The sequence below is a fragment of the Syzygium oleosum genome, unplaced genomic scaffold (assembly GCF_021117445.2).
Source record: "Syzygium oleosum isolate NSW1041296 unplaced genomic scaffold, Sole_v2.1 Sole_v2.02, whole genome shotgun sequence".
Classification (NCBI taxonomy): domain Eukaryota; kingdom Viridiplantae; phylum Streptophyta; class Magnoliopsida; order Myrtales; family Myrtaceae; genus Syzygium; species Syzygium oleosum.
This window is the reverse complement of record NW_026607486.1, coordinates 17,342,967-17,359,718: the sequence shown is the minus strand read 5'-3', so window position 1 is coordinate 17,359,718 and position 16,752 is coordinate 17,342,967. Positions and strand designations below refer to the sequence as shown.

The 16,752-nt window shown below is 41.4% G+C and overlaps 2 protein-coding genes across 3 annotated transcripts; both read right to left on the bottom strand.

The window, feature by feature from the left end:
- Positions 1–1,903: 1,903 nt before the first annotated feature.
- Positions 1,904–5,276, bottom strand: LOC115675489 (protein PHYTOCHROME KINASE SUBSTRATE 1). The gene has a single exon (XM_030598218.2). The coding sequence runs from the start codon at positions 3,773–3,775 to the stop codon at positions 2,276–2,278; it is 1,500 nt and encodes a 499-aa protein (XP_030454078.1). The 5' UTR covers positions 3,776–5,276; the 3' UTR covers positions 1,904–2,275.
- Positions 5,277–6,112: 836 nt separating this feature from the next.
- On the bottom strand, positions 6,113–11,435 carry LOC115686702 (probable methyltransferase PMT2). Of its 2 annotated transcripts, none has more exons than XM_030612108.2 (7): positions 11,031–11,435; positions 9,413–10,060; positions 9,051–9,261; positions 8,605–8,899; positions 7,511–7,900; positions 6,928–7,005; positions 6,113–6,654 (listed from the first exon to the last, which is right to left on the bottom strand). In XM_030612108.2, exons 2-7 carry the CDS (start codon positions 10,052–10,054, stop codon positions 6,423–6,425), a joined length of 1,848 nt encoding a protein of 615 aa, XP_030467968.1. In that variant the 5' UTR covers positions 10,055–10,060; positions 11,031–11,435; the 3' UTR covers positions 6,113–6,422. The 2 variants fall into 2 exon arrangements, with proteins under 2 accessions (XP_030467968.1, XP_056162787.1); XM_056306812.1 differs by lacking the exon at positions 11,031–11,435 and adding an exon at positions 10,807–10,960.
- Positions 11,436–16,752: the final 5,317 nt, after the last annotated feature.

The following is a 16,752-nucleotide window of genomic DNA, read 5'->3' as shown; positions in this document are numbered from 1 at the left end:
AGGGCTGAATTGGCATGAGTGTATTAGGTTTAGGACTTTTTGGGTAATTTCTCCTTTTAGATGCTCATTGTTCAAATAGAGATGAAATATAAAGAGCAAACATTTTGTGCTTCTGGAGTCACCGCACATGCCTTGTAGCCGACGTGCCCGCAACTTCAACTTGGTTAGGAGAAAATCGTTTTCTTATAATGCTGAGGAGTTTCTCCGAAAGACTGAGCATGTTAAAGTAATCTTCTTCATCCCTCTTTCAATTGGCCAAAATGAACCTATCATTTTTTTCCCAATGGGATCGACATTTAAGTACAATCTCATCTCCAAAATGTCTATAAAATGACTAGAAATGCCAAGATATGTGTGATGATCTGATCAAGCATGAAATGGCTTGGGGACTATAATGGTCATCCCTTGGGCATGTTCTTTCTTCCCCCCCACCCCCCTAGATCTGCCATGATGGTTTGAGATAAGAGTTTCATGGAAATCGATAATAAAAAAGGATGGTCAGTTGGTCCCTGATCAAAGTCTAGCTTTCCCTCAGGTGGTCCCTAAAGGAATAAAAGAAGACATGCTTTCCACCACTTTAATGCTGAGAGAGGAGGGATCAGAAGAATGTCAAATGAGGATAATTAATTCTCATTCATTTGGAAGGTGATGAACCGTAACATTCTTGGTCATATTGGTCCTAGAGAGTGATGGAATACAAGTTAAGACCTTTTCTCTCTTTAAACTAATCAAACCGTTTTGTCCCTCTTTTCCCCTCTGAGATTTCCTTCAAGGAAACGTTTGATATATAGCTAAGAGTATTACACCCCAAGGTTATTGATTTTTTTGCAACCCTGAAGCTTGTCTTTCCTACAAAGTTGTTCGAATTCCTTACGATGTGCGAGCAGAACGGCTACTTTGCCGTTCCTCACCGTGAACAACTGGAGTCTCGTTATCGATTAAAGCGTCGCATGATTTCGTGTAGTTTCGGAACCTTTTTGTTTTGGCCAAGTGTTGAGAGATATTGATATTGTGCTCTTTGTCGAATTTATGGGGTCATCTGCCTTCTGCCTTTTTCAATTTTTTGGTACAGCTTCTTGACCCCATCTTCACATGGCTGCTTTTGTTCAGTGTTGTCTTCTCATATTTTGCGGTTCCGAAAGAGACTATTTAATGAGGTGAGGTTTGCATCTGCGAGAATTTTACAGTTTATGAAAGTGAAGATGTACTGAGACATTTGTATAGTCCAAATGTGTCCAGACATTGGTTAGATATAAAGATGTGATGGGAAAATACTCCAATTTACATTTTTCCACCGATCGGGCTATCCAATAAAGCTAGCGCGAATATCAACACGAGTCGATAAAAATAACGCGAAATTATCTGTCTTTCTTTTAGTATGAGCCATTGTGGCTTCTTAGAGGTAGAACTATGCTTGGAACAGTTTTTTTTCCTGAGTCGAATATGGGCAATATTATTTTCGACCCAATCTTTTGTCCCCTAAGCTTCCATGAAAAACAGAAGAAAAACATGATACACACGAGGATCTCTCTTCTGATCATGGGATCGGTTAAATTCAGCACGGATCAATGCTCAGAAAGAGTGATAAGATTGTGCTTAATTTTCTTACACCAGTCCACGGGGGGAAAAATCGATACTTTGAATGGACAGATGATGTGAATGAGGAGGAAATAAGACCTTGGTCCACAATATTTATGAGGTGGTTGTGGAATTGATTGAAAAGCATCCTCCTGTCCCCTGCTGCAGGCTTTGCCCTATAAGGTCGTGCACAAACCACAGTGAGGGAGGGTGTCATTGTAGATGACATTCCTCCCTTGAAAGGCTCTTGCTTCAACAGCTGTGAGTTGAAGCACCCACCAATCCATATTCGGGAACACATGACTCTCACTGATGGCTACACCAATTAATAAGCCAGGAAATATATTTGGAGTAGTTGTCACCCGCATGATTCATCTCTCATGCTTTATGGCATTAGTATTACAAAGTGAAGCAGCACCACTTTTTCATATCATGCCACTGCATGATGGAAGATCGCTGCTGCAATCATTCCTGAATAGGTTCTTCACAGGTGGGTAAAACACCATACATGTCATAGCAACATTGTCAATCATCTGAAGTTTCAGATCTGCTGCTAGAGAAAATTATTGCATGAAAATGGAATATGCCCAGTTACTATAATTACTTTTAGACCTTGGACCCCAAATCACATGTGACTCGAATTTAACTACTATTCCATAGCAAATTGAAGAAACTCGCGACATTGCTGATGCTCCGATCACTGAATGTATAAGAGCTTCGGGCCATTCGGGACGTGCGAGCCAGGAACCAAACATGCGGCACTGTCCATGTGCTGTCCATTCTTGGACTCGATCCCCATGAGCCTTGACTCAGCCCGGAACTTCGCTGCCTGAGCGGACTCGTCGGAACTGCGATGGATACGCGGCGACCTGTCACTAGTCCTATAAGCATCTCCCGCTATTTGTACCGCTTTCTGACTCTTACACCCCAACAGAGTACTAGAACGCCGCCACCCGGGAACATCTGATCTGCCCCTGCCAGCCTTGTTGGCAGTTAAAGCAGTCCTCACAGGGCTAGTAGTGGGGGCTTCTGAATAATCAGACATGACCGAGATATCTGCAACACTCGCGGTGACGACACTCCATTCAATGCTGGCTTCGCTCGGCGCATACCTTGTTGTGGGGGTTCTGCAATCTGAGGTTGCGTCAGAGACCTGCCTGGTGAGAAACGAATTCACTTTCCCTGTGAGGCTCTCTATCTCGAACAAGTCCGAACTAGCATCACTCTCGCAGTCCATGCTGTTGTAGGCTCCAACTCCGACTCCATTAGAGCTTGCGGAAACTTCAGAAAATCCCTCCTTTCTTGGAATGGCACTAGTGCCATCGCACGTCAACATTGTGAGCCTCTTCTCTAAGGTGAGTAAGTTCTTTCTTTTATCGAACACCGGGGACCCAAAAACCTCCAGTGACTTCTTGGGCTTTAGCTCTTCCTCCTCCTGGAAATGGGTCTTTATAACTGGCAGATTCCCAGGTTCTTGCTTGAGAGAGCTTGGAGTGAACAGGTTTTCTTTCTTTTGCATCTCTTCGATCATCCAAGGATCCAAGATTGGCATGTTCTTGCTCGGCTTGGCTTGGAGTGCACTGGAAGTAGTGTTCGTGCTGAAACTGATCTCACCAACACGGTCATCGACGTCAACTGAGCTCTTACCGGAGCAGGAGCATTTGCATCCAAGAGAAGCTAAGAAGCTCTTCCCATTGTTTGTCTTGCTGGTCCCGCGCTGCGAAGGATTTCTCAGGATGCTCTGAAGCAATCCGCTCTGGCTGTTCCAGCTCGATTCTGAACGGACACTTGGAGTGGCGGATTGGAATTTCGGTTTGACCAGCTGCGTCGTGACATGAGGTTGCGGATCTTCCTTCTTGCCATGTTGCGAATGGGATTGGGATTGCCCTGAACCCATTTTGGGAATTCTTGGACTCTCCTCCTCCTCATCGATCCCTCCATTGAAGTATTTTTCAGCTCCAAACACTCCAATTTCTCCATCCTCCTCCTTATAAAGATGCTCCTCCTGATGGAAGTTCTTGAAATTGAGGCTTTGACCACTGGTCTGAGCTAGCTTGTGGATGAAGCTCTCCTCTGTGTTGTTCAGATACGAAGAAAAAGACGCATCTCGGAGGTTGTTGCTGCTGGTGCTGTCTTCCAGGGAATATAGTTGTGGGTGATTGGGGTTGAAAGATGGTGTCAAGGTAATCATAGCCATTCAGCTCTTATTGGGGAAAGAGTTCCGCGCAAAAGCACAGCAAAACAGAGCAGAAAATGACTTTCTAAGTGGAAAACTACAAGAGGAAAAGGATGACAGAAGAGAACAAAAAGGATGCAAAGGATAGATTTGAGAGCTCCAGAAAATACGGAATCAACAAGATTGATATTATTCAAAAGGCCATGAGGATCCTAAAGTAGAAACAGCTTGAGAGGTCTCCTGAAAGAAACTTAACAATGGAAGAGCCTTGTTAACATAATCCAGTGGCCCATCAGCTTGGAGCCAAGATATAAAGGATACGAGAAACTATTACTTGAGGTGGCTCTCATGTTAGCTTGACTTATTAAAAAAAACTGTTAAAGTAGGTTTCGGCTTCACAAAATTTAATGATTGAAGGGTAGGGGCCTATACAACTTACTTCCTAGATAATGGAAAAATGACATTGATATTAATGGGAAGAAACGTCAGGACCACTAAAAGTTACACATTCCTGCAACTTCAACTGGAGGAAGGGTCAATGACATTTTACTCCTGTATAGTCACTCAACTTTCACCATCCGAAATCGATTTCACGGAACTGAGATGGACGAAGAGGACCCCTTTTCTGCACGGTAACAGCCAAGACTCTGATCGGTGAAATCTGTGTGCTACGTACAAGGAATGTAGAATGAGTATACAGTTAAGTAGCGCTCTCTCGTTAGCATTTTCAGGGGTAAGTGAATGCTGGCAGAGAGCTTGCAGAGGTTGATTGGGGGAGCTAAGCTTAGCTTGTTACTCTGAATAAACTTCACACAGAGAGGATGTTGAGATAAAGTTGCGGGTTCAAGGGTAGCTGTGATCTAGGCGAAAATGCTACACCATAGCAGAGTCTCTTTGTTGGAACCTGAGTTCAATTTCACAACAACGGATGTTGATTTCTTCCCTTCTTTGATCACGGGATTTACAAACCAGAATACATTCCAAATCTGATTGGCCCAACCGAAACTTAAAGAGGCAAAAGCACTAAAAAAGTGCTTCGACAACATTCAACACATTATACCTGAAAGGCACGGAAGTACCAATGAAATAAGAAAAAATGGACCACTATTTTCGACTTATCGCGAAGTCGGGGTTGAAATTTGGGCAGCAAGAAGACCAGAACGAGGTATTCATCTGAAGTTTCACCACTAGTATGCTGAACAAGGAGTAAAAGAATTCATGACTTCTAGACATTTAAACTGAGAGGAGGATCATTTTCTTCACGATAAGTAACAAAGAACCCAGGCTTTGGCTGATGGCCATCGATGGAAACTATGCTGAACTGCATTATTTACTTCAGTTTTTTTCTTGATGAGCAATATTTACCGCAGTTTGATAAGATCTAGGACCGATTGTTGCCCGGGTGCAGGTGACATGACATGTGCATTGGTCAAACCTAAGTACCGTACACAGTACATCAAGCCGGAATTTGCAGCTCAAACCTTTAGCCATATTGGGTGGTCACAAATCCAAAGGCAAAGAATAAATCAATCCTTGGATATTGCAGTCCACATGTTGGTCGCCAGGCTCACCTATTGCAAAGGACTCACCTATCATGTCCAAGTTATAATGTCTATGAAAAGTCCAAACTATACTATCCAATCAGTCACTCAGCAAAAAAACTCCCTTTACGGATGCTTCAGCAAACGCTGAATCGTCACTTACCCAAAACTTCTCTAGGGGATGGTATGGAGACAACATGCCCCTTTTAGTTATGGGGAGAGGGAGATATTTGACATCGTTCTTGCTCCAAGCACAAGAGATGGCCTAGGAAGCGAGACAGAAGGGACGGATAATATTTGTCCAATGATCTCTTGGGCCTACATGCCGCGGGATGCTAAACAGGATTGCGCCTAAAGTGGGCATGCGGAAGTATTCATTTCACGGGTGTTAAAATAGAGAAGAATATGAAGAAAGAAATATTAAACCACAAAACCAGCTACTTAGATTAATTTTATCTTTCGTTCCATCAGTTTATCAGAGGTTCATAAATAGATAAGCCAACAAAAGCTGGTTCGGCTTCACTCATTTGAAACCAAAAGTAAATTTGTAGACTATAGTATTCGTAGGTTAAATCTTTCACATCATACATCTGCTTAAAGTAATCAACTAATTCACTTGCAAGTATTCCCAAAAAACAGTCCTTAAACGTTGAGCATCTTTGCATGAAAGAAAGAACATTGCATGGATCGATTTTGGTTGAAACTAAAGTTACGTAGGCACCGCTCTGAGATTTCTGCATCTTTCGAATTTAATTTGGTCCTCATTCGAGCTTTTCGATATTATTATCAGACAAAAGGAAACTCTGTCTAAGGCAAATTACCAAAAAGAAAGATGACCGCGACCGCTCAGTAACAAGATCTCAATAATACAAGGCAGTAGTTGCATTCGTTTTCCTGTGTTACAATTATGCATACCGGACAGTCAAAAAATTTAATGATTGATAAAACAAATATGATCGTAGTCTCATCCAATAATTAGATACTAGGTAAAAGTACCGAGCAGCAGATATTGAGTTGATGCTTCCCATGCCGTCCACCCATCAGGCCGGACATATCACCAGAATTCGCCAAGCAAAAGATTGATGCTTTGCAAGCTCAAATGTGCACCACACTTTCGGCCGAGTCATTTACCGCGAAGATGTGGAGTTCCCACCAGCAACCCAGTACTGCTTAACAGCAACCAAAATCTTTTCTGGGACAAGCGGACCATCTTCATGGTCCACCATTTTAGTGTCCCACCTCATCCCTCCTACTATCTTCTTCACTTTAATCAGCACATCGACTTCATCGCGGATTATTACCGCACCTTCTGGACGCAGAATTCGATCCATCTCAAGGAGAATGTCCTCCGCATCACATCTGCAGATCAACAAATATACCCCATCTAAGGCGGATGAAATGGTAGAGGAAATAACTTAATTGCAAGTTTGTTTATGCTTTAGCAAAAGCAAAAAAAGTTGCCCTTTGCTCTCCCGCTAATATTTAAATGTTAATACAAAAAAAAAATTACATGTGAATCTGCGTGTCAAAATTTGTATATTGTAAAGTTTCAGGTGATTGTCAAAGTGTATCTGTCGCAAGATTCGGATTAAGCAAAAAGCAGAAAAGTAAAAGTTTAAGGATACTACTTACGTATCCTTGTACAGACTGAAAACTCCATTGGCATGGATAAGGTCGTATGTCCTTGGATATGTGGAGAAAGCTTCACACCTGAATCGATATACCTAGCAATCTTTAGTGACCGCTAACAAGGAAATAAAACGGAGAAATAGAGTAAAAATAAATAAACAGGTGATATGCATATAGTCAAGTGCAGTACTTGACATTAATTTTAAGGATTTAGACCAAGGCATGCGCTAAGCACACTTCTGACATTGAAGAGAATACTGAGACAAAGCCAGCCATATAGCTTAATAATCACATCCAGAACTATTATAAAGTAGATGCTTCTTGTAAAATTACAGAAAGAACTACACCAAACACATGTAGTGCTAACGAGAGCAACTTTGGCTACACTAGAAACCTGGATTGTCTTCCATAAGTTACTTCTTATGTCAGCATTACTTATCAAGAAAATTGAACAGTTGGACAAGGACAATGCAAACTGCCGTGTTCAATAATTTCCCGACTGATGTGACTGCTAGAAGGAATATGCTATAAATATCTGCGGTAAAGAGGCATTGACCAAACAGGAGAGAGATTTCTTATGCTTTACCAGTCATGATAGATGCCAATCAATCCTCGCTCAAAAATGACACCAAGAGTGCTCCTGTCAGCTATTGTGGGCACAACATTCATCGTCCACAATTTAGGAGACTCGATTGCTGCAGCAAAGCCACCCAACCCGGCATTCATATCCATAATGTTGCGATACCTTCCAGTGTCAAGAAGCTTATTGATTTTCTTATAGGCATTCGCATGCCTCTTCCACTTATTGCTGTCTTCCTGGTACGTCTCAACAGAAACTCCAGAAACAGATCCACTGACAATTCTCGGAGGGACAGCATATAACCTCTCTGGAAACGGCTTCAGTTCTCCTCCAGCTACTTCATCTGAATCGTTAACATCAGGATATGGAGTTACACATGCCTCCATTTTCTTGTACCTAAAAACCACAGAAAGCAAAAGGCTAATAAGGGAGTGAAAGAAGATTGAGCTTCAGAAAATATGGTCTTTTAACCAGGCTCATGAAGTTTACACCAGACTTGCTGGAGTTCTCATATGTATACAACTAATTTGTCCGCTAAATGAAGCCGATAAGCTGGAGAACAAGAACAGATATCTTTCACTAATAATTTACCCAACTGAAAACCCTCAGCAATCTAAAAAGATCATAATGGGCAATCTTAAGCAATGTCGCTCACTATCCAATACTGCTTTCAGCTTACTTAAGAGTGCATACATTAATGACTATCCAAGCCATAAGCCATGAATGGCTGATTAAAACCATAGTTGGCAGCCTGAGGTCAAAGTAGTAATTTTTATAGAACAGAGGCATTGGGAGGAATGGGATATCGACTTCCTGCTCAAGACGACATCATCAGAATCAAAATGGGGGGACCAGTCAGCCCGAAGCAGGTCCCCTGCACGTGATAGAAGGGAAGGTAGAGCCGAAACTGTACGACGACACCGCCGAGCCAGAGAATTCCAGCCCTTTCATCGTGCTGACCTTATGGGTTACCATTTGACTTCAATCTCTTTCTGACCTCACTTAAATATTCATATCAGCATTCCACTATCCTTGTATTCCATCCAGCTGAAAAAATATGATGAGAAGATGATATTAAAGTGCCACGTTTAGGGACATACCACACATCATCTACTTCTGCAGACTTGCAGAAAGTAGCTTGAGAGTCATCTTGCCTAGCACGGCATGATTCAGCATTTATTCTCTTCTGCCAAATGGCTATTTCACCCTTTTCATATTTCTTCTCCCAGCACAGGAGGCTGGCAGCCTCCTCAATCTTCCTTTGTTCCTCTCGAAGTTCCTCTTTTGGACGTTGCCATGCTTTATAATTGGTCCTCCAGTTGATTGGAGGACCAGAAAGAACCCAGTAACCACCAGGTCTCAAAACTCGACCAACTTCCTTAAGGTACATTCCATCTACACCGAGAGAGAGAGAGAGAGAGAGAGAGAGAGAGAGAGAGAGAGAGAGACGAAAAAGAAAAGCAGAAACATCATTTATTAGATCATCAAAATCTGAAAAAATTAAAAGCCGAAAAAACAAGGCCCAAGTGACATTTGAAGATCTCACCATTGGACCCCCATGGAATCAGGCACCGAGAACAGTGAGCCATATCAAAGGACCTTGAAGGATATGGCATCTTTATGGTACCGAGGACACCTATGACAGCAGGTACACCCCGTTCGAGAGCAAACTGAACCTGCGCTTCATGTGAATCTCTAGGCGCAAAAGACATGGCAATGACCTTCCTACTCCAGAGGTATGCACCCCAGCTTGCCACCTAGGAAATTAAGGACATGCCATAAGCAATGTGAAGACTAACAACAGAATTGATAAAATTGGAAAAAAAAAAAGGATGAAGCTACAATGGCAGCAGAAATAAAATTACAAAATGAAGAATAAGGGGAGAAAATTCAAGCTATTTCACGTACCCCACAACCCGTATCAAGTGCAGTCCTGACTGTTCCATTATCAATTGGTATCACAGAAGCAAGTTGATCTATGTACTTATCTGCTCCTTGAGGAAATTGTGTCCCACCACCAGGGAACCTAAATACGTTGCCCTCATACTGAATCCAGTTCTGTATAGCTTTCTCAACAGTCAAAGCTTTGTATGGTGCATTTGCATAGGGCACATAGTCCCGACTCTTCGGCCAGGGGAATGGAGTTACATAACCTTTGGGTGCTGGGATAAGACAGCGCAGCTTCTCTCCCTCAGGAGGACAATGTCTCTCCCGGTAATTCATATTCTCCCTCGGAAAGGTCATGGCACGTTTTTGATCTTGGCAAGGTGTGTAATCGGTGAAGTGAGAATGGCATGGCTCAAAAACCTTGGGTTTTTCAGATTCGCCAATAGTCTCCGATTCACCACCATGATGAGTTTCAAAATTTAAATTAGAAGCTACATCACAGTCAGCCCCACTTTTTGTGATTGCCAAAGCTATACTATCTCCCTTGCCAAAACCACTACGTTGCCAGGCACCAAGCGCATAGAAAAAAAGGCATAAACCTGCTAAGATAACTAATTGTATGGAGGTCCTAGTCCTACCATCAGCTGAATTTGGTTTTGCCATGAAGACCTGAAAGAAAGCCACATGTCCAAATTACAAACGCACAAATTAGAAAAGGAGAACAAAAATCGGAGCACTGGATTCAGCAGTTAAGAGCAACGAGTATATTCCTTTCTCAATTTAAATGAGGCATATTCACCATTCACATTAGCAATCACTTGCATGACTTGTATATCAACAAACTGCTGAAACTGAAAGGGTTTCCAGAATCCAGACTGACAACTCAAGCAGCATTAGTTTTCAATTTGGAGGAATTTAGTAAGAAAATGAGATAGAATTGTCATTAATAAATGGTGGTGTTTGAAAAAAAGACATATTCAACAGAAAAGGTGGTGAATAGTCAAAATCAACAGATGAGCATACATGCTAGGTTATATTGATACTTGGGAAAAAGAAAAAAGAATTCCAAAGACTAAAACTGATCATCGTGAGCTAGTAAATTGAATGGTATGCAATCAGTACGGCAATGGCTTTGAAGTATAACGCAAGTTTCTCAAGAGATACACGAGGAAAAACCAAACACACATCTACCCAGAGAAACATATTAAATACACGGATTTCCAAGCGACACGTTATAGTAGTTTATCACATTTGCATTTGCCTACGTCTGTGTCCGCGGCACACAGCTCTTGAACCTCCAAATCTAAGTACCATCCATCAACCATTCTTTCAGCTTAAGTCCCAACAAAATCAAGAAACTATATTTTGCAAAATCGGATCTTTCATCGATTCGACGGTAAGATCAAAACACCCACTCACATCCAGTGAGCTCCAGCAAGATACAAAGACTTAAAAAGCCGAAGTTAAATAAAGGAAACCCATTTCTCCGGCTTAGCAGGACCCGAAACTCCAACGCTACGCACAATGAAGAGAGGGAACTCATCGACCCGACCGAGGCAGCACAGCATCTCCCAAAGCTCAAGACCTCAAATCGGAGGCCGCAAAAAGCGAAAAAGGCGCGAACCGCCAGATCCCTCACCTATCGCATGAAGACCCACGGGCGCTGGTCCAGGATCTCGAATCAAAGCTCCGATCTTTAACGCCGCCCGCCGCTCGTGAGGGAGGCACCAGGGAAACGACGGTGGCCGAAAAAGCAGAGATCGATCAAAGGACCGATCTTTCGAAGGCAAATCGGGAGCCGAGCAACGGGAACAGTAGCCAGCTAGGTCTCGCTCATTCGACGAACGAAACCGGAGCGCCCAGGGAGAGAGATAGAGAGAGAGAGAGGGACGGAGTTCGTGCGAAACGACCCTTGTTTTCGCGTGTAAAACTCGGCGAGTTCGTCTTCGGCGTAGGTCTCCGAAAGAGGAGAGAGATGGCGATCGAAGAAATATACGAATCGAGACCCGACCAGCCAGATCTCTCTCTCTCGAGATCGTTCTCTAAATTATTAACATCGTACAGTCTAAACAAAATGAGAAGAAATTTTCATTTGTTTTTTTGTTTTTTGGGTCAAGATATCATTGACTATATCAAAGCGCAAAACAGGGGACGGGGGAAATATGGGGGAAGGGATGGGGGCCCCACCGATCTTTAATGGGCGGAAAGTGGTGGGAGGGGCAGTGCTTTGACCGTTGATGGTTGCGCAGGTGGACAGGACGCGATCATTAGAAGAAAGCGGAGGGGCAGGCGTCATCGTGTCGAATGATTTTTACGCGGTCGACGACATCAGGACTTAGGTACGAGTGTCGCCAAGCATACGATCTCCGTCGTATTTACGTGGTCTCCCTTCACTCGTAGGTACAAAATCTCACGTGATATTATGGCCGAACATTCCTAGTTCAAATCTTTCTATGTCCCTATTTGCCTCTTCAATTACATATTTCCACACTTAAGTTCCGACTAAAAAGGAGTATTATAATATTTAAATATTAAATCACGTATTCATTTAAGTCTAACCTAATGTGGTATAAGAGCTAGGGGTGTCGACGGTTCGGGTTTTCAGAAAAGCTGAACCGAACCGAATTTTTAGGTGTGTATTGCCTTTGAATTGAACCGATGTTTGATTTTTCACTTTTCTTTTTTGCAATATTAAGAATGGGTTTAGCGAAAAAAGAAATAGAGAGATTATGTAAATTGTAATATTAAGAAGATAGGTGATTTTTTAGTTCAGATTGGTTAGCTGAACAAAATCGAAACTATCCAAATTGAAATAAAAATTGTTAGTTTTTCAAGATCCTAACCAAAACCCGAACTGAACCGAAAATGCACGAAATTTCGGTTTGGTTTTGACACCCATAATCATAGCCAGTGTTATCCCTTTTCGCGAATGTGTCCCACCCCCATTGGTCAAATTCCACGTGCAACTCGTAATCCGACTTACACATAAGAGGTATGTTGAAGTATTTGTCTTACATTGCTTGATAATAGGTCCTATATACTTTTTATATTTATGCAATCTTCCTCCACCGATTAATTTAAGTTTTTAGAACAATTGGGAATGGTGCCATATAATCTCGCACACTCCCAAATCATTGAAGAAGATAAATGATCGAAGGTAGCTGTTTTAGTGATAAAAAGATCGCCTATTTTTTATTCGGTTACAAATTTGATTCGCGTCGAGAATGAATCTTCAAACAACTCGTTATGTGTGTGCCTAGCTATGGCTAAGGGTGAAACTAGGTCAACTATTCATGAGCAACTCGAGCTCAACTCAATGATTACTCGAACCATACACTAACTTAAGCTCGAACTACTCAAGCATCGTGTTGGCTCAAGCTCATCAACTTTAAGATCGATTAACTCATGAGCCTATTTGAGCTTTGACTATTATCTGAAGTAATATTTATTAACTAAATAGTCATTAACTTCCTATAAGATATTATCCTCGTACTAATTCACTTAATATATTGTTCGTTTTGACGAATCTCACGATTTCATTTTTTGACATACAAGTAAGCATTTTCCTGTAAAGTCACCCATCCTATTAATGTTGTCACGCTCTCACTTGAGCATTCTAACATTGGAGTTCCAATGCTAAATAATATGTTATGTCATGAGAGTTAGTTCCAATTTCATATATAATTTGGGGACATTGTTCCCTTTGTTCACCGTGTAATTCATTTCCTTCTACCCCTTTCCCATCTTAAAAGTCTGCCGCAAGTCAATCCTTGTCCGAACCCATTTACCTCGGCGATCACTCCTTGCGTTCATTGAACTGGGTTGTTAATGGTCCACCAACTTTCGTTCATTTCCTTACTAAATGGGTCTCACTATTAAACCCTATCGTGATACCCTTTGATCAACTCACCCTAAGTCTTTTTTGCTTTGACCATTCCATACCGAAACCATCTTTCCCAAGAGACTACTTATTCTACTAATTCTCTCACTTGAACATGCTTAACAACTAAGTTTACCCCCTTGGCTCCACCTATATTATCCGGTGGCTTTTGCCCACACAAGATATCATGAAAGGCACGTGTGTATATTAACTACCCCAACTAGGATTAAAACATAGTGAAAAGGGCATAAAAGTTCAATAATACCACTTTCGATATGAAACATTGCAATTCTCCATGGAAACAAGTTCACAAATCTAATCATATAAATGTGGTCATAATGTACAACCATTGATGTCCTTTTGTTGTTTGTTAATGTGCTACGATATGAATGTGGATTTCAATTTATTGCCACAAATGTGGCTTTGGCTCTATGAATTTTTTTTTTATACCCCACACTGAGATAAATAACACTCACTAAGCTCACCTGTGGTCCAATGAGCGCCGTAATGGTTTTCGAGGAAAAAAAAAATTCGTGTAGGTAATTATTAAAAAAATGCCCTGATTTTGGATCCCACGTTGGCATTCCACGTACGTAAGGTACATTTATATGATTAGCTAGACAAAAATAAAATTAGAAAACAAAAAGGGCACCTTGTCTTGGAACATTGGAATTTGGAACCCACGAACTACAGCAATTGGCAACTTGGCAGATTAGAATATTTCAAGATCTGACGGTAATGCCAATGGCATATGAGTGGTAATTTACCAAAGTTGAACGGCTAGATCTCGCAGTCAGATCTAGCTCTAGATACGCACAAACTCACCTTACTTAAAGGGAAAATCTTATCCACAATTTTCATGTTCCGCAAAGAGCTTGATTTTATTTTTGTTTTTTAATTTGAAGCGTCGAACGGGGTATCATCTTTAATTGGTATCATCGATTAAGCACGGTACAGAGAAATATCGAGCCATCTCTGGAGCATATTGGGTTTAATCGCGACGATGGAATTTTAATATATGATCATATAAGTACTTCACATGTTGGCAATGGACCGAGGACGACGATGGCCCGAAATTCCTGGACGGAAAATTTCCACACCGAAGCAAAAAGTAGCAGATCCACCGTCGGAGGGGCGCGGTCTTTATCGAAGTGTTCTCGACGGGCTCGAGGGGTGGGGGAAACGGACGATTGCCGACAGACACGACGGACGGTGGGAGATCTCGGTCAAAATTGGGATTGTCAATTCGAAGGGGAGGAGGTGGGGGCCCACGCGCGTTTGAAATCATGGGACAACGTCCGCGCACGGTCGTCACGTGATGCCAACCATTCGAAGCATCCGACGATCTTTTGTCAGCTTCCGACAGCTCACGCGTTCCACCCCCACACCCCACGAATGGAGTTCAGATCAGCACCGCCTTTAATATAATCTCTGCCCACCAACCCTAACGCTGCGTTTGGTCGTCCGAATTTCTAAACGGGATAGGACTGGATAGGAGAGGATAGGATAAAAAATCATGAGATTTCTTCATATCCTATTCACTGTTTGGTGGACTACGAATTTAAAGTCGGATAGGATAATTTTTTTTATTTTTTTTGCTATTCACGGGTCCGGAGGAGTCGGTGAAGGAAAAAAAGCCGAGAAATTTTTTTGGTGAAAGCGCACAAGGTGTGGGGATGAAGATGACGGAGAGTGGAGCGTAGGGTTTCTGGAAAAATAGACATTAGAAATCCTATTCAGGTCTATCCTAACCTCCTCTCGGATTTTTTTATCCGGGCTATATCCGGTCTATATCCGATCTTATCCTATTCTGGACCACCACCAAACACATGATAGGATAAAACATATCATATCCTGGCTTTTATCCGGTCGACCAAATGCAGCCTAAAAGTACTTCTCCGCCTTTCAAGACTATTTGTGTCATTATTCATTTTTAAATTCTCGAGCTTATGAACCCAATAAGATTCTCAATGATCTTACTTATACGCGGCATAGAGAGCTGTACAAGTAATTTGACAAGCACAAAAATAAAAACACCCTTCTACAACTGATTTTCTTATTGGTTAGTTACAAATACGGTCATCCCCCACGTTTAGTTTTAGGTTTTGCGTTCGAGTGACGCCATAATTTGTAACTTATCAATCAAATGGAATGGCTAAAAGAAAACCGAGACAAGAAAAAAGATTGGGATACTTTAAAATCGGGATAAGTTTGTGTTTTAAAGTTTCTTTCTAAAAGACCAACACGTCATCAAAATACTATTTGGACGGCCATGATCAAATCTCTCTATTTTTCTCTTTCCTTTATCTTTTTTCCCAATTTCACTGTTTTTCCAAACTGCCCTTTTTGTTAAGGTTAAGGAATGTCCAAACAACCTACGGATTACCGAAGATAATGACGACCGAAAAGTAGCGAGCCAAGAGCGCTTACATAAGATATCTTGGACCAACTTCAAACTATACTTTCGTGCATATTATATTTTGGTCAGATAATTTCGTGCATTTCATAACAACCCGGCCCCCATGGATATCGAAATAGACCCAAAAATTGCCAAAAAAAGGGGCTTTGTCCATCTCAAAAGTCGTCATGACACGTGGCGGTACACGAGGCCGGAGTGCTAACTGGAATGAAGTGGATGATGAAATAAAATTAAAAAATCCCAAAATATTCGGACCCACTTCTCTTATGCCCCGTGAACAATGGAAGCGACGAAAGCTTACATTAAATAGCATTGTGAATCGCACAATGTGTTGGAACTCGGAGAGGCTTGGTTAGAACAGTTCCATGGATGAAATGAAGTGCTAATTATAGAAGATAACAGAAATTAGTGGTTACTTATCTAAGTGAATTGACCGTTCTATAGCATACCCAAATCAATCTCCGTTTGATATGGAATTTGATTTGTCAAGGGACAACGTAATCTCTATCGGCCAATACCAAAAAAAAAAAAAAACCAGCAAGGACAAAATGAACGGTGACTAATCAAAGAAATGTGCATTGAATTTTTATCACAAGGTATATTTACGGCACTAGTTTCGTAATCGAACAAAATATGATACTTTATCTACAAGACGGTGCAATGTGGATGATAGATGTTTTGAAAATCTAATAATCATTCCTCATTAAGTATGCTTAGCGAGTTCTTTCATAGCATTCGCTAACATACAATCCTCGATCAAACCATGATATGGGTTGTTTCACTTTTCATACCTATGTTATACGGTGATTTAGAGGAGCCCGCTCGAAAATCTTAAATGTATATGCAGAGCGTGCTTATCAGCTGAATTAACTCCTAACTTTCTGCAGGAAATTAATGGTTCATTTTACCTACTAATTACAAAAGATTGAACTGATATTTCCTTTTTCTTTTTTTTTAGAGTAAACAAAAAAACAAAAAGAAAAAAAAGACATAGATAAGGGTGACATAAAGCTGTAGATAGATCAAAGATGGAAGTAGCTAAAGTAACTAGGGCTGTCAAAA

Bases quoted from the DNA above. Each gene is read 5' to 3' on its own strand.
- LOC115675489 (XM_030598218.2), bottom strand. From the start codon at position 3,775: ATGGCTATGATTACCTTGACACCATCTTTCAACCCCAATCACCCACAA.
- LOC115686702 (XM_030612108.2), bottom strand. From the start codon at position 10,054: ATGGCAAAACCAAATTCAGCTGATGGTAGGACTAGGACCTCCATACAA. The intron at 7,006-7,510 runs GTAAAGCATAAG...ATATCGATTCAG, and splicing joins ATTGGCATCTATCATGACTG to GTGTGAAGCTTTCTCCACAT. The intron at 6,655-6,927 runs GTAAGTAGTATC...GTTGATCTGCAG, and splicing joins TTCAGTCTGTACAAGGATAC to ATGTGATGCGGAGGACATTC.